Source organism: Temnothorax longispinosus, chromosome 8 (assembly GCF_030848805.1).
Source record: "Temnothorax longispinosus isolate EJ_2023e chromosome 8, Tlon_JGU_v1, whole genome shotgun sequence".
NCBI classification, from domain to species: domain Eukaryota; kingdom Metazoa; phylum Arthropoda; class Insecta; order Hymenoptera; family Formicidae; genus Temnothorax; species Temnothorax longispinosus.
In genome coordinates, this window is record NC_092365.1 from 8,765,225 (window position 1) to 8,789,160 (window position 23,936).

At 47.6% G+C, this 23,936-nt stretch overlaps 2 protein-coding genes across 2 annotated transcripts; both read right to left on the bottom strand.

Annotated features, from left to right (window-relative positions):
• Nucleotides 1-5,468: 5,468 nt before the first annotated feature.
• LOC139818241 (uncharacterized) lies at nucleotides 5,469-6,688 on the bottom strand. The gene is made up of 3 exons (XM_071786858.1): nucleotides 6,204-6,688; nucleotides 5,906-6,133; nucleotides 5,469-5,844 (listed from the first exon to the last, which is right to left on the bottom strand). Exons 1-3 carry the CDS (start codon nucleotides 6,686-6,688, stop codon nucleotides 5,469-5,471), a joined length of 1,089 nt encoding a protein of 362 aa, XP_071642959.1.
• A 7,033-nt stretch (nucleotides 6,689-13,721) lies between these two features.
• On the bottom strand, nucleotides 13,722-17,519 carry LOC139818242 (uncharacterized). The gene is made up of 4 exons (XM_071786859.1): nucleotides 16,570-17,519; nucleotides 16,392-16,478; nucleotides 15,823-16,305; nucleotides 13,722-15,741 (listed from the first exon to the last, which is right to left on the bottom strand). Exons 1-4 carry the CDS (start codon nucleotides 17,517-17,519, stop codon nucleotides 13,722-13,724), a joined length of 3,540 nt encoding a protein of 1,179 aa, XP_071642960.1.
• Between the last annotated feature and the right edge of the window lie 6,417 nt (nucleotides 17,520-23,936).

The window sequence follows — 23,936 nt, forward strand, 5'->3', positions numbered from 1 at the left end:
CACAACTACAAGTGTAAATGGTAAATATTTTGTAGAAAATGAACTATCAGATATCTTTCTTAAAAATACACTCGTACAAAAAAAATAGGGAACACTTCATGAACCCTAAAAATTAGGCTATTTTCAAACTGCTGTAAGTCGGCGAAAAATTGTCGTAAAAAAAAATTTAAAAAAGCATTTTGAAGCTTGAAGTTTCAACTTTAACGTACTTTTGAAGAATTTTTAAAATTTTTTTATTTTCTCTGTTGTACGCCTTAAAAAAGAACACATTGTTTTGTTCCTTAAAATTAACTTATGTTTGACTACTTGAAACTCAATTAAAAAATTTGTTTTCAAAAAATTCAATTAACGTTTCACAAACTACATAATTTTACCTACAAAATGCTTTTTTTAAAATTTTCCTACGATTTTTTTTGACTGATTTACACGACTTTGAAGCAAACCCTGTATTTTTGAGAAAAAATGACGTAACTCGATGAAAAATTATCGTAGAACAAACAAAAAAAAAGCATTTTAAAGCTCAAAATGTCAGCTTTAACGTGGTATCGGTGACTATAAAAAATTTTTCTGTCTTCCTTGTTTGGTGCTAAAATTAAAAATGTTGATTTATTCCTTAAAATTACACATTTTTAACACTCTGCAGTTTGATAAAAAAATTTTTTTCACAAAATTCAATACAAATACCACAAACTGTAACATTTTACCTACAAAATGCTTTTTTTTTAATCTTCCTACGATTTTTTTTTACCGATTTACACAATGTTGAAGTTAACCCTTTTTTTCTTGAAAAATGACATTTACCGCCGACATTAGCATTAACCAATGTGCACCACGTGGAGGTTGTCGGTCGGATTTTGCACATCGTGTGTGTGTGTGTGTGTCTGTGTGTCACAGCAGAGATAAGGACTCCGCAGCTCGTCATTTCTGCAGTATTTAAATGACTCCAAACCCTTTCTGCTGTGTGTGTGTGTACGTGCGAGCGCGTGCCTTTAAAATTGTGTGTTACCTCCTCTTTGATTGATTACTGCTTGCAATCGCTCTCGCATGTTTATGCACCTTTCAATTGCGCTTTGTGGAATTTTGCGCCAAATTTGCCTAAGCGCTTCTCCCAATTGGTTGAGATTATACGGCTGCTCCTCGCGACGCCTTAATCGTCGCCCTATTTCGTCCCAAATGTGTTCAATAGGATTTAAATCCGGACTATTGGCGGGATGTGGTAATAATGCAATATTATGCTCTTCGAAAAAGCGCCGAGTTACGTTGGCCGTGTGAGGACGAGCGTTGTCTTGCATAAACACAAAATTTCGGTGTATTTGACGCAAAGGCAAAATGTGAGGTCGAAGAATGTCACTCACATAACGCGCACTTGTCATCGCAGGAGGTGGTAAAATCACTAAATCGGTTCGGCTTCTCACGGAAATGCATCCCCACACCATCACGGAACCGCCGTTATGAGCTCGTACTGGCATAACGCAACGGCGATTGTAACGTTCATTTCGCCGACGCCAAGTACGTACACGACTATCATTGCCGTAGAGACAGAAACGCGATTCGTCGGAAAAATACACATTTCTCCATTGCCTCACGGTCCAGTTTATGTGATTCTGCGCAAATTGCAGACGAGCACGACGATGCGTTAATGTAAGTGTTGGCACTCGCGCACGAGAATGAGAAGCAAGACCAACTTCTCTCAAACGATTACGAATAGTTTCTTCGCTAATGTTGCGTAAGGGAATAATTTCATCGCGAATATTCCTTGCGGTAATCGTTCGTCTTTGTAAAACTTGACGAACAATATGACGATCTTGTCGGATTGTAGTTATTCGAGGACGACCACTGCCTTCACGTCTCGCATAATGTCCAGTTTCTTGATATCTGGCCCAAGTTCTACTCACTACGGAAACGGATACGTCAACACGTTGCGCTACGTACCGCATGGAAAAACCTTCTTCCAGAAGTGCAATTATCCGTGCAACTTCTATTGCCGGTAAATGTCTACGCATCATTTCGAAAATTTTCTTTCGCTTGTTACGCGCGAGACTTATCAAAATTTTGTTTCGTTTTTCACACTACAAAAATCGGCTGTGTACTGTGTTTATAAACTTTTTGTACGCATATCTCTAAAAATCAACGTCTTGCTGCAAACTTCGCGCCGTATGCAATCACGTGACTCGTGACAGAATCCCGCCAATATTTAAATCCCAAATGTGTTCAATCAAATCCCATTAAACACATTTGGGATTTAAATATTGGCGGGATTCTGTCACGAGTCACGTGATTGCATACGGCGCGAAGTTTGCAGCAAGACGTTGATTTTTAGAGATATGCGTACAAAAAGTTTATAAACACAGTACACAGCCGATTTTTGTAGTGTGAAAAACGAAACAAAATTTTGATAAGTCTCGCGCGTAACAAGCGAAAGAAAATTTTCGAAATGATGCGTAGACATTTACCGGCAATAGAAGTTGCACGGATAATTGCACTTCTGGAAGAAGGTTTTTCCATGCGGTACGTAGCGCAACGTGTTGACGTATCCGTTTCCGTAGTGAGTAGAACTTGGGCCAGATATCAAGAAACTGGACATTATGCGAGACGTGAAGGCAGTGGTCGTCCTCGAATAACTACGATCCGACAAGATCGTCATATTGTTCGTCAAGTTTTACAAAGACGAACGATTACCGCAAGGAATATTCGCGATGAAATTATTCCCTTACGCAACATTAGCGAAGAAACTATTCGTAATCGTTTGAGAGAAGTTGGTCTTGCTTCTCATTCTCGTGCGCGAGTGCCAACACTTACATTAACGCATCGTCGTGCTCGTCTGCAATTTGCGCAGAATCACATAAACTGGACCGTGAGGCAATGGAGAAATGTGTATTTTTCCGACGAATCGCGTTTCTGTCTCTACGGCAATGATAGTCGTGTACGTACTTGGCGTCGGCGAAATGAACGTTACAATCGCCGTTGCGTTATGCCAGTACGAGCTCATAACGGCGGTTCCGTGATGGTGTGGGGATGCATTTCCGTGAGAAGCCGAACCGATTTAGTGATTTTACCACCTCCTGCGATGACAAGTGCGCGTTATGTGAGTGACATTCTTCGACCTCACATTTTGCCTTTGCGTCAAATACACCGAAATTTTGTGTTTATGCAAGACAACGCTCGTCCTCACACGGCCATCGTAACTCGGCGCTTTTTCGAAGAGCATAATATTGCATTATTACCACATCCCGCCAATAGTCCGGATTTAAATCCTATTGAACACATTTGGGACGAAATAGGGCGACGATTAAGGCGTCGCGAGGAGCAGCCGTATAATCTCAACCAATTGGGAGAAGCGCTTAGGCAAATTTGGCGCGAAATTCCACAAAGCGCAATTGAAAGGTGCATAAACATGCGAGAGCGATTGCAAGCAGTAATCAATCAAAGAGGAGGTAACACACAATTTTAAAGGCACGCGCTCGCACGTACACACACACACAGCAGAAAGGGTTTGGAGTCATTTAAATACTGCAGAAATGACGAGCTGCGGAGTCCTTATCTCTGCTGTGACACACAGACACACACACACACACACGATGTGCAAAATCCGACCGACAACCTCCACGTGGTGCACATTGGTTAATGCTAATGTCGGCGGTAAATGTCATTTTTCAAGAAAAAAAGGGTTAACTTCAACATTGTGTAAATCGGTAAAAAAAAATCGTAGGAAGATTAAAAAAAAAGCATTTTGTAGGTAAAATGTTACAGTTTGTGGTATTTGTATTGAATTTTGTGAAAAAAATTTTTTTATCAAACTGCAGAGTGTTAAAAATGTGTAATTTTAAGGAATAAATCAACATTTTTAATTTTAGCACCAAACAAGGAAGACAGAAAATTTTTTATAGTCACCGATACCACGTTAAAGCTGACATTTTGAGCTTTAAAATGCTTTTTTTTTGTTTGTTCTACGATAATTTTTCATCGAGTTACGTCATTTTTTCTCAAAAATACAGGGTTTGCTTCAAAGTCGTGTAAATCAGTCAAAAAAAATCGTAGGAAAATTTTAAAAAAAGCATTTTGTAGGTAAAATTATGTAGTTTGTGAAACGTTAATTGAATTTTTTGAAAACAAATTTTTTAATTGAGTTTCAAGTAGTCAAACATAAGTTAATTTTAAGGAACAAAACAATGTGTTCTTTTTTAAGGCGTACAACAGAGAAAATAAAAAAATTTTAAAAATTCTTCAAAAGTACGTTAAAGTTGAAACTTCAAGCTTCAAAATGCTTTTTTAAATTTTTTTTTACGACAATTTTTCGCCGACTTACAGCAGTTTGAAAATAGCCTAATTTTTAGGGTTCATGAAGTGTTCCCTATTTTTTTTGTACGAGTGTATAATCGTTTATTTTAAGAAATATTAATCTTCAAAAATCGACTTTTGTCCAGCTAGATTGCCGTTTTGGCTCACTGTGCGACGCTTCCGACTATGCTCAGTTTCGCGCTCGGCGTTATCACTCGCTCTCGCGTTCCACCGTTCTTCTTCGAGTTCGACGCTCTCGTTCGCTTACGCATCGTTCGCGGTCGTCTCGCGCGCTCGACGCTGTCGCTCTCGCGCTCGGCGTTATCGAGCACGATTATATGTATAATGTATATGCGGTGTAGGTATGCGGAAAAAAATGAATAATTTTGTTCGTCGATTTTGCATCAGTTTTTTATTATTGATTAAAATATTATATATATACATAGATGGATACATATTTATATTTGATCCGTGGAGTTGATGCTGGAAAGACAATCACGTCGCTCGTTCCACCAGTCGCGCAACTTCATTACGTTCTCCATAGCGCAGCACCGTTGATGACGTCCGCAGCGAAACGCCCGATCGGCCCGAAGAAATTCCAATCGATCGATGTCGTCGTACTCGTCGTCGATGGTCTCGATCGTCGCGTCGACGTCGCGAACGGCGTCGCCGAGGATCTCCTCCAGCCACCTCTTCTTTTCGAGCCCTTTCACGTATATCCGCGCGCCGGGCGTTTCTCTTCTCTCACCCAGGTCGTCGCACACCGCGCGTCGAATAATCGACCTGGCTAGGCGATAGTCCACGTCCCCGTCTTTCCAACGGAGGCCGTGATGGTTCGCCATCAGCCAGTTAGCCCTCGCTTTCTCGGCGCTCGTGAGAAGGTCCCACGCCATCGGCGCGCGAAACACGTGATGCGCGAGTTCGCGCGTCTCGCTTCGGAGCACGGCCACCTCCTTCGCGACAAATCTGTCGTTCACCACAAATCCCTGCAGGTCGACGAAGATCGTCGTCGTCGTTGCAGCTGCGGCCATTGAGTCGGTGCGCGTCGAACAATTCACACTCAAGCTGCTCATTCTTAACGGGATCTGAGGAACGATCGAAGGATCCCCGTATTTATATATCTCCCATTTCCGGGATGTGGTGTCCCACAATCGCATCTTTCCGTTAGATAATTTTGCGCACCACGTTGGTCAGTGGACCTCGATGACGCGATCGTGAACGATGAGACAAAAGGCGGTGGTCTTCGGCGGAACGTTTTCCTTGCATTCGAATTCGATGCGCACGTCCACGGTGGTGCTCTTCACCGCTTCGTTTTGGCGGGAATAATCGATCACCACGAGCGGAGCTACACGCGCGAATTCGCGCGGGGAGAAGAGCGCGTCGTCGCGACTGTCCCCGTAGTACGCTCCTCGAAATTTCGCGCACATCTCGTACAGCACGGCAAACTTGTCGCTCTCGAAATCCGCGTTCACGTCGTCGTAGGGATAGAATTCCGAGTTGAGATACAATTTCACGTTGGCGAGCGCGCAATGATCGAACCTCCGTAAATTCGTTTCGCCGTCCGGTCTGCAGCGCGAATATGACGTATCGCGGCTTCTCCAACTGCGGCGCGGCTTTCACGGCCCACGAATGCTTGGTCGTGCTCTGCAGCAGGGGAAATTCGTACAGGTCCCAAGAGCGAAAGCCCGCGCTCAGAAATCGTCCGCTCTCCAACGTTCGCAATAGCGACAGTTTAGTCACGTCGTTTAACGCCACGTGCGGCATACGCCATTGTACTTTTAGTAGTGTAATTTTAGGATCCTTGGCCGGATCTCTCGGTACGATTTTCTTCGGATCTACGACGCAGTTGTGGTCGCTACGAGAGCGTATCAGGATAAGCTCGTATCGCGCGTTTATCACCACGCATTTGTAGTCCTCGCAAAAACCCAAGAAAATATTCAAAGGCGTAAAAGTTGAATTGACGGGATGGGCTGTTCAGATTCGATTCGTTCGTCGGATAACACCATCCGGCGTTCTGCAGTCTCCTGGCTCGTTCGGCGGTCAGCGACACGTTCTTTATCGTGCTGGTTATTCCGACGTTTCTACACTGGTCGATCTTCACGCCGTCGAGTTCGTATCGAATCTCGTCGAACATAAACGCGATGCAGTTGTTGACCAATTTCGCGTATTGCCTTTGATCGTCCCTCGCTTCCGACGTCGCCGCGCCGCCGGCGTCGTCATAGAGTCGTCCCTCGACGTACAGGAAACTGTCGCACGGCAGTGTATACAGATCCTGCTGCTGTATGGGTATTCGTATCTCGTCGTTGTGCCCGAACGTCGTGTTGACGTACGGGTTATACATGTGAGTCTCGATTCCGACGATGCGCTCGTCGAAGATCGGCTCACCGCCGATACTCAGAATGTCGGCCATGGTCTTTTCTTTCGTCAATGTGGAAACGACGCGGCGGCGAAGCGTTTCTCACGGCGAAACCCAGCGATCGTAGGAACCTGACGTTGGCGTTGCTGAGAACGGCTTTTCTTCCTCCTTCACCACCACCGCCTCTTCTCTTCCTTACGCTTTCGATTTCGTCGTAGAACGGGCTAGCTCGCTCGTTCGTACAATTCGCGCTCGATCCGTTCAGAACGAGCATCCCTCTCGCTCTCTCTCCTCAAATCGCGGAGATACGCGCACACACACACTAACCGCGGCGACGACGTACGTGCAGTCTAATCGTTATCTCCTCGCCGCAAAAGTCGATCAATCGATCGTTCTGATCCACGATTCGCACCGTGATATTGGTGACGTTTCGCACAACGATCGGGAGGTAAATGATCTGCGTCGGAGTCTCCGACAGTTTATATCCCGGTGGAACTTTTGGCGCGAATTCGTGTATCGCGTGCACCGAGCGTCCGTTGCTGTACGCTCCCGTGGTGATGCTGCATTCGATGCGAATTATGTTCACGGTCATGACGTCAACGGGTCCGTCGGAAACGTACCATTTGTTCGGTTTCAGGATACGATCGCGCGAGAAACCCAAAAGAGAACCGATGTTGTTAGGTTTTGTAAAATTCACTCTGTAGGCGCATTTAATCTCGCTCCTCATGGTATTCTCGTTGGCGCGAAGAGCGAGTATCGTTCTCCCACCACCGTCATCGTCGTCGTTCTTACCGTCGTTTTCGTATATGCCATAACCGTCGTCGTCGTCGTCGTCGTCGTCGTTGTCGTCGTCGTCGTCTTCGTCCTCGTATATGCGATAACCGTCGTTATCATCCTCGTCGTCATCCTTCTCCGTTCGGTTTTTTCTTTTACCCGTCCAGCGCCATCGGCCTGCAGTTTTTCTCTCTTTTCTTTCTTTTTCTCTCTCTCGCGGGCGCGACGTTCGCGATGAAGAAGAGCGGCGCGCAGATATCTGCTCACGGCTCGCAGCTCGTACGACCCTTCCGGAACGACGATCTTCCGGTCGTCCTCGCCGAAGTAGAATCGATTGTTCGCCGGCGTAACGTTCGGTATCGAGTTGTACGTCTCAAAAGTCGCCAAACCCAGCTCGTACTCGCCGTCGCTCAGATCCAAAGCGGGAAAATGACTCGCCGCGAGAACGCTGCTGGTTCCGGTTAACGTGAGCGTCAGCGACATCGCGGGAGAACGTCGATCTTCCGCCACTCCCCCAATCGATCTCGCGAAGAAATCGCAGGCACAGCTGTCCGCAGATTCTCTGCTCGAACGTCTGAAACGCGCGACGATTGTACGTCACGATCGCGCTCTCGCCGTCACCGCCGAGATATCGCGCGAGATCCCTCGGCGGACGAAGATTTCCGAACGCGTCGAAGTAGATCGCCGCGTTCCCTTTCTTCGCGTAAGCGACCCAATGCGTGCCCGGACCCGCCGCGTCGTCGAGATTCACGATGCCGCACTCCGCGTGTCGTACCCTCGTCGGCAGAGCGTCGCGCATGAATACCCCGCGGAAGAACGGTATGCGTAGGCGACGCGCCGATCGATCGAGCTGCTCGTTCGTCGTGACACCGTACGGCGGCAGATCCGACGTCGCCGCTAACGTCGTCTTCTTTCGCGAAATTTTTTTTTCGGCGACTTTCCTTGCGTTATCTCCGCGCTTCTTATACGGCGCGAGGTACAACCCGCGACCCTCCATCGCGCGATTGTATCGCTGCACTTCCTCGAGTTGCCTTTGCGCCGCTTTGCCGGCGCTCACCGCTTTAGCCACGCCAGCCGCGCTACCGATCAAAGAACCGAACGCGCCCAACATCGGTAGGAAGGGCAAGAAGCCACCGCGTTTCGCTGTCGGAAGTATCCTCCGCCTCTTTCTCCTTGTCCTCGTGTTCTTCCCGCTCGATCCCGTTCCTTTCCTCTTTTTTCCTCTTTTCCTTTCTATACCCATGCCTAGTTTCGTCTTCACCTTCATAGCCGCCCATACGGCCGCCGCGGCGAGTCTCTCACTGACCGTCGAGTCCTTCGCGGTGACGCGCTCGCGCGCCCTTTCGGCGAGCAATCAATCGGCGACGTGTCGTTCGGCGAGCTCGCCGGTTTGCGAATACGCGACGTCGTGCTCGCGGCACGCCGCGTCCAACGGATTGATGCCTTTATCGCCGCGCGCTAGTCTCTTCGCTAGACGCGTACCGGGTCCGCAAAACTGATAGCCGGGTATATGCAGCTCGAAAGGAAGAGCGTTTATCGCGCGATTGAGTAGACCAGCGCCGCGCATTCGGTCGCGGTTGCGAGAGGGTTTTTTTTCCTCTTTTTTAATTCAAACGGAAACGTTTCGACGACTCACCGTTTGGAGTGAGCGCGCGGTTGCACTCGTAGCAATCCTTGACGAGCGGCGGTGGACCGTTTATGTGCGTTCGCTGCCACGGACGATTGTAATGTTCCATAGACGAGCGATATCTCTGCACCTCGAGATCCGCTTTTATATTTTCGGGCAAACGGTCCCACACCAAGTGCACATATTCTCCAAATTTACGCAACAGAACGATCTTCGGAACGAATTCCAGCTCCTCGGCGGTCAAATCGAGAATATCGCGCCTGTCCGTCAGTATCATGGGAAACATCTCAATCACCGATGCGCGCGAACGATTCGTTGCTTCTTAGATCGAATTTCTACGGATACAGCGACACGCTCGCGCTACTTATACCTACGCGCGAAGCGTCTGCGCACGCGCGACGAAACAAAACGACGTCCGTGCTCCGCTCTCCCTACCCCGGCGCTCGGGAGCTCATCGCGAACGAGCGCGCGCTTGAGGAAAAAACCGAGAGAGAGAAAGAAAAGGCACAATGCGATTCGTGCGACAGTCGGTGACGATAGGAGTCTCGAATGCGGATCGCAAAACGCTGACAAGGTAGGGCGTGACCGAGGGAGGAAGCGGAAAATCGCGCAGACACGGTCCTTTTTTACCGAACGTCGTACGTTGCATCATCTGCGATCCCTCTAACTGGGGTAAGACAAACGTTCTGGTAAGTCTGCTGGAACAGCCGCACGGTCTTCGTTTCGAGAACGTATACGTGTACTCGAAATCTCTGCAACAACCGAAGTATCGATATCTCGAACGATTGTTCGAGCCTATGGACGAGAACCTATCACGTGTTTGCCGACAATCGCGACGTCGTTCCGCCCGACGAGGCGCTTCCCGACTCGGTCTTCGTCTTTGATGATGTGGCCTGCGACAAGCAGGACAGAATGAGGGAGTACTTTTCTATGGGTCGACATTCGAATATCGATTGCTTCTACCTCTGTCAGACGTACGCCAAAATACCGAAACATCTCGTGCGCGATAACGCAAATCTGTTGATCCTGTTCAGGCAGGACGGCACCAATCTGCGACACATGTACGACGATCACGTGAACATCGATATGTCGTACGACGAGTTTCGCGCCTTTTGTCGCGAGTGTTGGCGACGCACCTACGGTTTCGCCGTGATAGACAAGGACAGCGCGTTGCGAGGTGGACGGTACAGACGGGGGTTCCACGACTTCGCCGTGCTGTAGAGCCGATCAGTACGCTTCGCCGAACGACGCGAGTATGAGCGCGATCGCGGGAGAGAATACCGCGCGAGAAATAGCCAAAACGCGCGCTTCGATTCGCAGGAAGTACGCCGCTCTCAGGGCCGAAAAATGGTGAGCGAGATCGCTCTGGAAAAGAGGTACGAACCTATCGTCAAACCTCTGAAACGGCTCGCCGATAACGTGGAACGTAGGGGTAAAAAACCGGGCAAGATTGACGACGACGACGACGGTGGCGGTAGTCATACGCTCGCGAGAAAAGTGAAAGCGACGAAAAGAGCGAAGAAGGATAGCGAGAACGGCGACGACGACGATGCTGGCGCCGACCTGGAGCGCGATTACGGGGAGGACAACGACGACGTATTCACGCCAATCAGGACAACCACGACAGCGGAAAAAAAAGAGTCGCGTCTAGCACGGCTGAGTTCGGCTCCCGCGACAACGGCCGTGATGAGCTCTACGCCAATCCGCGCCGATTCGGTCCAGTTTTTGCTCAGAGAACGCGAAATCGTCTCGGAGACGACGACTCCACCTTCCACGTTGGAGAAGTCCGTCAGGAAATCTTTGAGTACGGCGGAAGGTCGTGACGCTCTGAATAGCCAACTAGGACCGTTAGGGCGGGAATACTTGGGGGCTCTTCTGGGCGGTGACAAAAACAAGGAGATCGACACTGTTTACGGAGTGCATTTCGGCGAGAAAGGCACGATGCTGGGTAACAAGCGATTCGACGTGAACGCGGATGACTCCATGGTCATCGACGGTGTACGGTACAAGGGCACGCGCGGCCTGTACGAGTTGATTTTTATGGGAAAACCCGACGCTAAAATCTACACGGACAAGGATAAACTAACGTACAGGAGTATACTTTTCTCCACCAGCGCTCACAAACGTGGCAGCAAAGCCGACAATCCCGTCAAGAGTAACAAGGGACCGTAATACAAAAATATAATAGCGCCGCTCGTAAACCTGTCTCACAGAGTTGGAACTACGAAAGGTGCCGGGCTACTGTCGGCCATGCGACTGACCGACAACGCGATCGATTACGTTCACTGGGACGATCCCAACGAGCTGGTCGATCGACTTCGACTGCTAGACGCCTCTCGTCGGGCTGGCTACAACGCTCACGACAACGAAATCCTGTCGATAATCGAGGAACTTCGCGAGGCCGGTTTTGTCATAAATTGATCGGTCGCGTCGATCGCGACGGCAGTACGAATCGCGCGCTCTCCCGCGCCTCCGCGATGTCCGTGAACAAGTTCGGCATGTCTCTGACAAATTGGAGCAACGGTGACGGAATCGACGGTGCGTCCACGGTGAGATTACGCTCGTCGATCGAGTCCCTGCGCAATTACGCGCGCAACAACGCGCTCTTCATGAGCGAAGATTTCTACGACGCGATGGAGCGCAAGATACGGCGGGTGGCCGCGCCGGAGATCGACACCGACGCGACGAACAAGAGCTTCGTCGAGGACGCGATCGAACGATCGAAGAGAAGCGCAACCAAAGAATTGAAAGGCGAGATAGCGGCGGTGAAGAACGACGCGCTCCTCTCCAATCGGGACTCTTACGACGCGAGGGAGCGCCGGATACGGCGGGTAGCCGCGCCGGAGATCGGCACCGACGCGACGAACAAGAGCTACGTAGAGGGCGCGATCGGGCAGCTCAAGAGCGTCGTGATCGAAGAGATCAAAAAGAACGACGCGACATTGAAAGGCGGAATCGCGACGCTGAAGAACGACGCGCTCCGTTTAAGTCAGGGCTTTTACCACGCGGGGGAACGCAAGATACGAGGGGTAGCCGCGACGGAGTTCGGCACCGACGCGACGAACAAGAGCTACGTAGAGGGCGCGATCGGGCAGCTCAAGAGCGTCGTGACCGATGAGATTAGGAAGAACGACGCGCTCCGTTTGAACGAGGATTCCTACGACGCGTCGGAGCGCAAGATACGACGCGTGGCCGCGCCGGATATCGGTACCGACGCGACGAACAAGAGTTACGTAGAGGACGCGATCGAACGGTTCAAGAGTGCCGTGATCGAAGAGATCGAGAACAAGAACACCGTCGATCGAGAGTTCAAAGGCGTCATCGTGACAAACGCGAACCAAGGTGTAAGAGACGAAATCGCGACGTTGCGAAACGATGCGCTTCTCTTGCGTGAAAATTCCTACGACGTGTCGGAGCGCAAGATACGACGCGTGGCCGCGCCGGAGGTAGGCACCGACGCGACGAACATGAGCTACGTCGAAGGAGCGATCGCGGAGCTCAGAAAGACTTTAAGTGATGCGATAAAAGAAGAGTTTGTTGTTGTGAAAAGTACCGTAGATAAGCACGAGGTTGAAATCATCGCAATTAAGACTGTTTTACAGCTTCTTAAACAATGAGCGTGGAAAAACGAAGACTCGTGGAGGAATTGCACGCACCGGCGCGAAAAAACTTTCCACGCCGCCGCGTCGTGGTGCGCGGTTACGACGACCTGTGGCAGGCCGACGTGGTCGAAATGCGTCCCTATTCGCGCGAAAACGCCGGCCACAATTACATTTTGACGGTCATCGATGTGCTGAGCAAGTACGCCTGGACGATCCCGCTCAAGAGTAAGAGCGGAAAGGAGGTCACGACGGCTCTTCGAAAGATCTTTCGCGATGACGCGCGACACTCTAGGAATCTGCAAACGGACAAAGAAAAGGAATTCTACAACGCCGACGCGCGCACAGTCTTCGACGCGCACAAGGTGAATCACTACTCCACGTATTCGGTGATGAAAGCTTCGGTGGTGGAGAGATTCAATCGCACGTTGAAAAACGACATGTGGAAGCTCTTCACGCTCCAGGGATCGTACAGGTGGATAGGTTCGCTGCCGCGCCTCTTGTCGAATTACAATCGTCGCAGACACAGAACGATCGGAATGCGTCCGGTGGACGTGACGCCTGCCGTCGCCGAAAAACAGCTGCGCACGGTGTACAGTCGCGCGAAGATTGCCGCGCCGGCGAGATTTCGAGTCGACGATCCGGTGCGCGTGAGCAAATTCAAAACGATCTTCGAAAAAGGCTACACTCCCAATTGGACCACAGAGATCTTTCGCATAGCCAAAGTACAAAGGACCAATCCTGTTACGTATCTGCTGAAAGACATTCGCGGAGAAGCGATAGCCGGAGGATTCTACGAACACGAGTTGCTACGCGTCTCCAATCCCGACGTCTATCTCATGGAAAAAGTCCTGCGTAAGCGCGGCAATCGAGCGTACGTGAAGTGGCTAGGAATGGACAGTTCGCACAATTCGTGGATAGATAAGGCGTCTGTGTTGCAACAGAAAATAATTAGACATTTGTGGACACGCGCAACGTAATGTACTTTATTATTAATAAAAGTTTACACATTTATTGGTTTGTTTCTTACGTGTTATTAATTTTGTACAATAAAACAATTTTAGAAAGCCTATAATATTGTTTCTTTTTACAGCGGTATTCCGTAATGTCCCCACGGAAGCGTTTTCTCGCTGTCCAACGTCACGTATCGCTTATCGTCGAGCGGACTGAGAGCTAGTTTTTGCTCCGACACTGTGTAAACCTCGTGCAACGTCGAGCGTATGCACGACTGGCGCGTCTTCAGCTCGCGCGCGTTTCGCAGACACGCCACGTAATCCTCGAACGTGATCTTTTTCGCGACTACGTTCCTTTTAACACCCTTTATTCTCCTGGTGTCGTCGCGTCCGAATACCTTGTAAGTGTACATCTTCGCTCTGAGACCCACGAACTCCGTCATGATCGCGCCGTTGTTCTCGTCCTTCATCAGACCGGACACCTTCTTGTTGACGCGCGGCATACCGTGCGCGTTATTCTCCGCGTAATCGCTCGTGTCGAACCTGTCTATGTTGCGTCTCATAAGCTCGTACGCGTCTTCGCACTCCAGCGAATAGATCAGACTATCGGTATCCGTGTAAGCAATTCGACACCGGTTACCATACAACGGCACCATGTAGTCGTAGTGAAACTCGTAGAGACGTGTCTTGGATATCTCGAGAATAGACATACCTAAGTAGACCGGCTTGTTGAATTTTACCTTGAGCTTCCGCAGCTCGATCGCCACCAGATTCTCCGAGAAGACGCTCCTGCTGTGAAAGTTCGGCCTACCGATCAACGCCTCCGCGCCGTACCTCCCGTCCCATCGCGTCACGAGACGCACGTCCACGTGATCACGCACGTTCTCCATTGTTTTGCCGAAGACGGCATTGTTCATCAGTTTGTACAAATTCCGTTGGAACTCGTTGCTCGCGCGCGTCCTGAACGTCGTGTTCAGCTCGATGTACCCGCGAAGCCACGGTGACTGGGCGAATCGCAGCACTCGACAAACGCGCGTCAGACGCAAACCGAGTCGCAGACATTGCTGCAGGTTTCGATAGTGCGTCACGTAGCGCGATTTGTCGTAGAGAGTAGCGAGCAGTTTCTCCTGCCACTTACCGGGCGGTTTATCGCGCGTCGGGCACAGCGGCAGGTCCGCGTGGGCGTCGTGCAGGTCCCGCGGATACTCGAGATCCACTTCCAGAATGTAACCGACGTCGCTGTCCGTCGGCACGGTCGTCACGTCAAAATTCTCAGGGTCGTCGAGCCACTTCGCGTACGGTAGCGATTGGCACATAGCCCAGCCGTACAGATTGTTCACGTCGTAATACATGAGATACGTAGTGGGCTGGGACGAGTCGTACGTCGGTACGTGCCTGTTGTTGGATCGCGCGTACCTGAGCGAACATTGACTGAGGCCGCCGCGTATTCCGCGTTCCACGAACATCGCCATGTCGATGTCGGTGAGCAGTTCGAAACGCACGCCGGTGTACCTCAGCATGGCGTCCCACGTGTACCCTGGCAACGTGTAATAATGCGCGGGATCAAGCCCATAACTCGCTGAACACGCGTCCCGAAAATTTTCAAATATATCCGCCAAAAGAAGCACGTCGGTCTTGAGATACAGATCACTGTACTCGCCGAGATCTCGCACGCGAAAACGTCGCCAAACCCTCGTCGCGTGCTCGTAGTCTCTCTCGCTCGCTGTCTCGTCGGTCAGGGAGCTGTAAAAGACCTCGCGCGGCGGAAGCTCGGTCTCCCGCAGTTTGTCCACGCTGTCGACGTACTCGTACGGAAATACTCCTTTGCGAGTGAGCAGATCGAGATTCTCCGTGCTCAAATCCGCGTGCTCCGAGCGCGTTATTCTCAGCTTGTCCTTGTCCAGATAGGACGCCAAGGTTTCGATACTCGCGGCTAAAAATTTATACGAGTCTACGAATCGAAGCTTCACGAATCGATTCCAACTTCCGTCCGTTTGCGTCTCTCTAACGGTCTTCGAGAAAGATATGTAATTTTCCTTTGTAAGCGGTAGGAGATCGACCCCACATTCAAAATCGTTCGCGATTTTTTCGATGACAAAGTGCGCGTCGTAACCTGACAGATTGTGGAAGAACACGGGAATTACGTACACGTTTCTGTAATTCAGATTACAACGAGAATGCGCCGGACCTCTGTAGCGTCTGTTTAGATTACAGTGATCTCGCATGCGCTTCTACTCGGGTTGGAACGCTTTCTGGCACACGTGACAATGCGTCGCGCGCTGAAATTCGAGTTTCTCGTCCTCCGTAAGTTCTACCATCGATATATTAGTGGAGAATTTAATCTTAGCGTGACGTGCGAGAACGCGAAGCTCGTTCACAAACCACGAAACGCAGTCCTCGCCGCGACGATATCCGTACGTAGATACGGTATCGTCGTAGGTGCAGCACAGATAGTAGCCCAGGCTGAACGGTACGTGACGCTGATAGGCGTATCTTTCCGTTCTTGCGCTCCCTTCGGCATTCTCCCTCTCCCGGTGTTCGAGAAGACACTCTAGATCCGCGTACACCACGAAGGGGAGTCGCTCCTTTCTGTCGTGATTGTCGAACGACAGCCACTTGTCGTCCTCGGTCGGAAAAACGATGGCGCAGTTGTTCATTCGGCCGCAGTCGACGCTGTGAGCGGTCAACTTTTCTTGCGTATAGAAATAGTGTAGACCTCTGCGAAATAACGTGCGTGCGATTACTATGTGTATATGTAAAATAACATCGCGTCGTTTCCCTGTTTTTCCGGATTTTTTACTTACCGATCGCAAACGTACTTTGCACACCGGCTTACGGTCAATTGCGAACTCAACAATTGCGCCAGATTTTTTATCCAGGCGAAATGGCCCCTGTTGACACCGCGTGTCAACGTGTCTATCCCTCTTATAGTCGGTTAACCGCAGAGGGACGATCGCGTTGTCGTCGGCGCCCCGTCCGAACCTAATCTTTTTTTCAATTCCTTCCCGAGTTGTAAATACGTTGATCGACACGTTGTTCTGACGTTCGAACTTTCCGATCTGTTTAAGATCTATGGGAAACTTGATCCCGTCGAGATTCAGCACCGTCGCGTAATCGGGATACGAGCCGCATCGTTCCGCGTTGTGCTTGGCGGGATACAGAGCCGCGACCACCGCACGCGCGAAACACGTGTCATTCTCCGACAGCACGTTGACCGCCTTTTTAACTCTTATACCTAGCGGTATCTTCATCCAGCATCCCACGCGCATGGGATTACACTTGTTCACGTTCACCAATAGGTTCAGTATTCGCGACAACGCCCATCCGCTGTCGCGTTCCTGAAATTCGTCTAACGCCGCTAGAATCGCGTCGCGCACGTGCCTATCGTACCACTCGTCCAGATCGGACCCTGGGAGGAGCTGTTCGTTCCGCGTAGCGATACTCTTCACATCAGTCTTAACGTCCGCTACGAATTCCCCATTGAATATGACATTGACCTTCAAACACCCGTGCCTGGTCATATTATCCCGCACTTTTTCAAGCACGGTGCCCTTCGCATCGTCGAGAAATTGCGCGGGTTCGATGTACGTTGAGTTCGTCACAGCGCTGATTAGTACGCGACTTTGGAACGCCGTATCGATCTCGACCCACGAAAATCCTCTGTCGACGCTGCTACCGCCGCCTCCACCGTCCAAACCGGCACCTACGGCGCGTTCGAATCGTCGACGCAGATCCTCCCTCGAACCTTCCAATCGCGCTATTAGAGCCACCAGAGCAGTCACGGCTCCCGTCTTTTCCCGCTTTCCAGAGCGTTTGACTCGACACCTCTCTCGCAAGAGCCGGAGACACTCGTCGCATCGTCGTCTCCACGCGCGGTACCCGTCCGCGTCGCGAACGTCCGCGGCGAGCAACTCGTCGCACTGTTTCCGCATCGCATCCAGAAGGGTCCTCCACCGTCGGGAACGTTGAATTTCACTTGATCGAAAAGACGACGAGACCTGGTGGTTTGAATCCGACGTATCCTCTCTCCTCCATCCACCGTCTCAAAATAAAGATAATACTCGAGCGGTAGGCAGCGCATATAATCGTTCGCCCTAAGGGAGTTTGCCGCTGTCGTCTCTATCCACGCTCGCTCGCGAGTAGTTTGCTCTCCGATCTCTCTCCGCAGATGATGGGTAGCCAGATTCCATCGCGCGTCCTCCTTCACCACGCACACGCGTGTGACGACAACGGTGTTTCGACTCTCGTCAATTCGTCGTCCGAATTGGATGAAAACTTGGGCATGGGCTTGCGACAGCGCAGTTCGTCGTCCGAATCCTCGGACGAGAGATAATGGTGATCGTTCATTCGCGAGTACGCATCACTAATACCGCAATAGCGCCGCTAACGCGTCTAAATCAATTAGACGTTAAATTCTCCACCGTCCTCTCTACCATCCTCTATTCTTGTCAAATATATATGGCACGTTCAATTTTCCACCGTCCTCTCTACCATCCTCTACTCTTTTCAAATATATATGACAATAGAAAAACCTCCGGTTCGATTGGCGATCGACGATTCCGATTTCCCGACGAATCAGATATCTCGTTACGTCGACTCTCCACAAATCCGATCTGCAACAATTCCTCATGAGCGGTTCGCTGATTTTCACGATCGGTTTCCTGATTTTAGGATTGAACACCGGTTTGCAAAGTTCTACGTACTCGTCGCTCATGTCGCGTTAAAAAGAAAAAAACAACAGTAACTTATCCCGTTCCAATGCGCTTTACTCTGTCGCGCCAATTCAATTTATACTCGTTTGTTATCTCAACGGAGGATGTACCTACCGGGATACGCCCTTCCGGGAAGGGGACATCCGCCACAAAAGGAGGAACTGACAAGAGCGACCTCGAACGAGTCCAAACGCGCGCGAGCGCAAAAAAATATAATCGCGATGACGCGCGAATCGGGTCGGACCAAGATAGTACTCGCGTCTCTCTTTCTTGAGAAGCCTCATCCTCGCGCGCGAACGTTCTCTCTCTCGCGCCGCGATTGGTGGAGCGGGACGCGCGATTTCCGCGCGCGGTCGATAACGCGGTCGACAACGCGGTGACGAATCGGGGCGGATTTCCGCCGCGACCGATAACGCGATCGATAACGCGGTGACGAATCGGGCCGGATTTCCGCGCGCGACCAATAACGCGGTCGATAACGCGGATCCGCCGATCCGAGCGCCCCCTCGGAGCGTCCGCGTTCGACGATCCCCCACCCTTCATCCCGGTGCCAACGTTGCGGCGCGAAATTCCCCATCACCCGCCTAGGGAATTTACATCATTCAGGTTACTGCAAAATATTGTCATCTGATTGGACAGCCTCGAGTTTGTTCTCAAATCTGATTGGACAGCGATAAAAACTTGTCCAGTTACTAGTAAATCGCGTGGGGAATTTTCCCCCCGCAGTTCCCCTTCTCCGATGAACCTATACCCTTTCCCTCGACCCCCTCGCCCATCTCTTATGGCGTTCCCCCCGCGTGCGCGCGGCCCGCCCCGCTTCCCCCCGGAGGTACCTGAGCTCCGATGTATAGTCTCTTCAACTACTGACGAGTTCGATAAATAAAGAAATAAAGAAAAACAAAAAAATAAAGAAAAATAAGTAAATAAATAAATAAACAGATAAATATAAATATAAATAAAAACAAAATATTAGGGATGGTAAAAATAAAAAAAAGGATGGCGGTGGAAAAGATTAAAAAAATGGAAGAAGATAGTGAAGAAAAAGGGAGAGCGGGAGAAGGAAAAGCAAAGGGGAGGTATAGTGGAATAAAGAATGTGAAGAGTAAGGTGGAAAAAAGAAAGATGAGAACGAAGAACGAATATGTAATAGATTATTATCTTTCGATAAATAAAGGAAAAAATAAGAAAAATTAGTAACAAAGGACGAGTATGTGATAGATTATCTTTCAGTAAATGAAGTAAAAAATAAAGAAAATTAGAGGTGGTAGTGGAAATATTGAAAAAATGGAAGAAGAGATAATTAGTGAAGAAAAAGGAAGAATGAGAGAAGTAAAAGCAGAGGGGGGGGATAACAAATGTGAAGTGTAAGGAAAAAAAAAAAAAATGAGAGCCGAGGAAGCGAAGTGTGATAAGTCTTATGCGAGAAGTAAAAAGAAAGAAGAAAACAAAATATGGGAGAGACAGATATGTGAAGTGAGCGGAGAGAAAAAAAGAAACGAGAGGTGGCGAATGAAAAAACACATTAGTACAGTGGATGAGAAAGGGAATACATTTTAAGGTGGTCCTTTCGCGGACCCAGCTAGTCAAGTAACAGTCCGTCATGAGGTAATTGAAAACAAACATAGTGACAAGCATTACACAACATCCCAATAATTATAATAATATAACATGATTTTACACGCACGATTTAATCGTATTTAATTATTTACTAATTAAACAAATATCACAATAGTAGTGCGGTTGGACTCGATTTAGGTTAGATTGTGACCGAACTTGTGGTCTTGAACTGGAATAAACTTACTTGTAATGAAATTATACGGTCGCCACTGTGTTTTAAACGCTGACAAAGAACGTTTAGGGCCGTCAAGAATAATGACAATAGGCTATTAGGCTTCCTTCCTTCCAAGATGGCTATCTTTACGTCGATGGCTCGTCCTCTGGATCCGCACTCGCTTTCGCGTCGCGTAAGATGCTTATATATCCGGTTATTAGGAGAGGAATGTTTTAATGAATTGTAATTCGTATTGTATTAACAATAACGAGATGTATTTAAACTTTCGGTACAAGGTACGCTGAAATGAGGCTAACGACAATGCCACTGCCGGGTCTATCCCACGATACGAGTCGGAATATCTGACATGGTGTGCCGCGTAACTATCGCTCGCTTTGTACAATGATATATATAAGTACGCGTTCACGCGAACTAATCTTTCCCAATTACGATGGATCGAAAGTTACTTTTATGCAAAAGATAATGCTTCGATTTTCGATTTACACGCTAAGATCAAACTGGCAGAGAATGTCTCTTAGAGATAGAACATCAATCTCGCCGATCTTTCGGGAAAGAACCTCGATCTGAAAATTTTCTCCCTTATATACTCTGTTTGGCTGTTCATTCCCACCATCTCTCCAGTGGCCAATGAGCAGTCAGATCGCTTCTCTAACTATCTCGCTCTATCATGTAGTCGACTCGTTCACCTGGATTCTCGGAAATCTCTCGAGAAGTAAACAACTTTGGTGTCGGATTACGTCAAAGGCAAATGCCGACGTTCGCGTAACGGAAAACTACGACAAAATATTATTTCATGCGACTACATGTTTTCAGATTACCTTTTTGGTTAAATAAAATGTTTTTAATAAAATATATGACTCTATGAATCCCGTTTCCTTTTTCCTTTCGATCACGCAATATCACACATGCATTTTACATCGAGTACGGTTTTTCCCTTCTCATTAACATTTATCGCATCTGATATCGCGTTATCATTCATTAATTCTCTTTTTATTTACAGGTTTCATCCAGGCATTCTAGGATCAACAGGATTCGTCAGGTAAGTATCCCGGTAAGTATAATAAACGTATCAATGACGTTAAAATAATAAAATAATCAAAGTTTTTTCCTTTTCCGGAATTTCAGGTAAAATAAAATAAAAAGTAACGATCTAACGCTACGTGTATTTCTATTCAGTCTTAAAAGATGATATTTTATCGTTTAGAACGTAAAAATGTCGGCAATTAAATGAAAATGACCTTGACTTTGGAAAAATAAGAAAATTGAGAAAAGCACCTCAGAATAACAGTGTTTGCAATCATTGAGACTCATATCCATGGTCAACTAAGCATCATAAGGGTTGCTCTCAATTTTCACCACTAATTTGCATGTTTGAGAAATAATGTAAAATTTAGAAATATTATCACATGGTTGACTTTTAAGAGTCGCTACAATCATTTTAAGACTGATTAAAAGTTATTAGGACTGTCAATTAAAAAGTTCATCTGAACGACTAAGTTAAAGTCTCTGGCGACGTGTTGCCAAAATGGAAATACTATGTATTTTATCAAATCTATCTTATGAGCAGTTTATTTAGACTCTTACAAAGTTATTGAGACTAGTCGCACTCAATTCGCACGATAATTAACGAAGTTGATCTGATCGGCTGAATTAAAGTTTCTGGCGGCGTGTTGCCTAAATGGAATTAAGGTGTATCTGAGCAAATACATTACATGGGCAGTCTTTGTAGACTTTAACTAAACCATTGAAACTATTCGCAATCAATTCGCACGATCATTGGCAAAGTTCATATGAACTGACAAATTAAAGTTGCTGGCGGCGTGTTGCCAAAAGTGAAATAAAGCAAAATTAATCGAAAATATCATATGGGTAGTTTTTATAGACTCCAACAAAACTAATTAAAACGATAATAAGTAATGTTTATAATAATCGGCAAAGTTCGTATGAACTACTGAGTTAAAGTTTCTGGCGGCGTGTTGCCTACCAGTTAAAGTTTCCAGCCGCGTGTTGCCAAACTGGAAAACGGCTTATTTATCGAAATTAAAGTATGAGGGCATGTTCTACGTGTGAAATCCAATCACTCTATGTTATTATTACGTTAATTAGCCCGTTAATTAAAATTATCACAAAAATTGTGAAAACTCAGAATAAGATCGTTTGTATGTGCCTCGCGCTATTTTATGACTCTACTTGTCATCATACAAATGAATATTTATTCAAACAATACGATTTATATAAGATAAACGAATAAAATATTATTTATTAAAATATGACTACTTTATATGTCACTCGCTAATATACTTTCTTTGAAAAAGTTTTACTTATATTCTAAGTATAGAAGATATATATTTTTGTCAAATCTGACTTTATCTTATGAACTATCGCATGTTTCAGGTACCGACCTATGCTGGCAAAGTCTGCGAGTCGGTTGGCTCGGCATCCTCCTCCGGAGTCGTCTGGCTCTGCTCGTTCAGCTGATCATCTTGCTTGTCAGACTCGCTGCTATCTACTACGATTGTAGTCGCAGATTCGGCACTGATATCAAGTTTATTTTCAGGGTGATCAGGATTTGGAGTGGATGTGTGATGCGGGAGTCTGGGTGTTTTAGCTCCGCCTTGGTTTTGGCTCCGTCTCCTTTCTGCGTCTTCTCCTGCCTCGACTGCATCTGTGCGGCTGCTTTCGCCTTCAGAATTAGTTCGAGAGGTGTCGGTGTAGTCGACGAACCTTTAGGCGTCGGTTGCAAGGTCAGGCATGACAGTACGAGTAAAGCAATATGCGATTGGATCTACTACTTATTTAACCTCATATATCAAAGCAAAACATTCGGCAAGCCCTTATTTTCAAGGTATGTACGAAATCCGGAAACTTCAGGGAATATTTTAAGACATGAATAATGTATTCATCTGATCGCTAAGTACATGTATTATTCGTTGAAAACCTCGGCCGTGGCGATTTGCATCATTCTATCTTTCTCGTTCATTAGATGTAAACAAGGATAGAATGACAATGGCACGCTCCGCGAACGCATATTTAGAATGACTTATTTCTTGTAAAGTGTCGGTAACTTCACTTGATTTTTCGTACACATGTCTTTATGCCCTTATTACTGTATATTTAACATATATCAAATTTAGGTACCTATCTAATACTTGTTCTCACAAAAGGACCACCTTAACGGAGAGAAATGGTGATGTGGGACGAGTGTTTTAAGGTAAATGGAACGGAAAAAGTTTGGACGTGAAGCGCGCGCGTTAGCGCGCGTGTGTGCCAGTCCCTCTCTAAAAAAGGCGTGAAAAATCGATACTCGAATGTATCGCGGTTATTGTTGCCTTTTTTCCGCGATGCCGATTGGTTTTCTCTCGATTGATTGCCGTTGCGCCGTGGCTTGTTTCATCCCGTGAGGGGCTGTCATCGCGGAGTGTGTCGTACGTTTTGATGACAGTTTGAACGTTAGCCTATTGTCGTGTGAGTGTCGTGTGAGTATATTATTGTTTATTATTTTTATTTAAATCTTTCTTTTTTCAATAAAAAAATAAAAAAGACTGAAGATTAAGGCTATCATTACATCATATCATTGTACCTAGCAAAGAAGTGCCATTGAAATACAAATGTAATAATTATTATTATTTTTATTATTATATTATTATTATTATTTGTGCTTTTTTTCCACAGGAAAATAATTGGAGATGATATATGATGCCATTTTAAGAAAAAGGACCTGATCCACAGTTAAAAATAAAAGTGTGCAAGTAGAAACTTGCACATTGCTTCCTCATAGCTTTAAAGTGTGCAAGTAGAAACTTGCACATTGCTTCTTTGTAGTTTTTAATTGTGCAAGTAGAAAC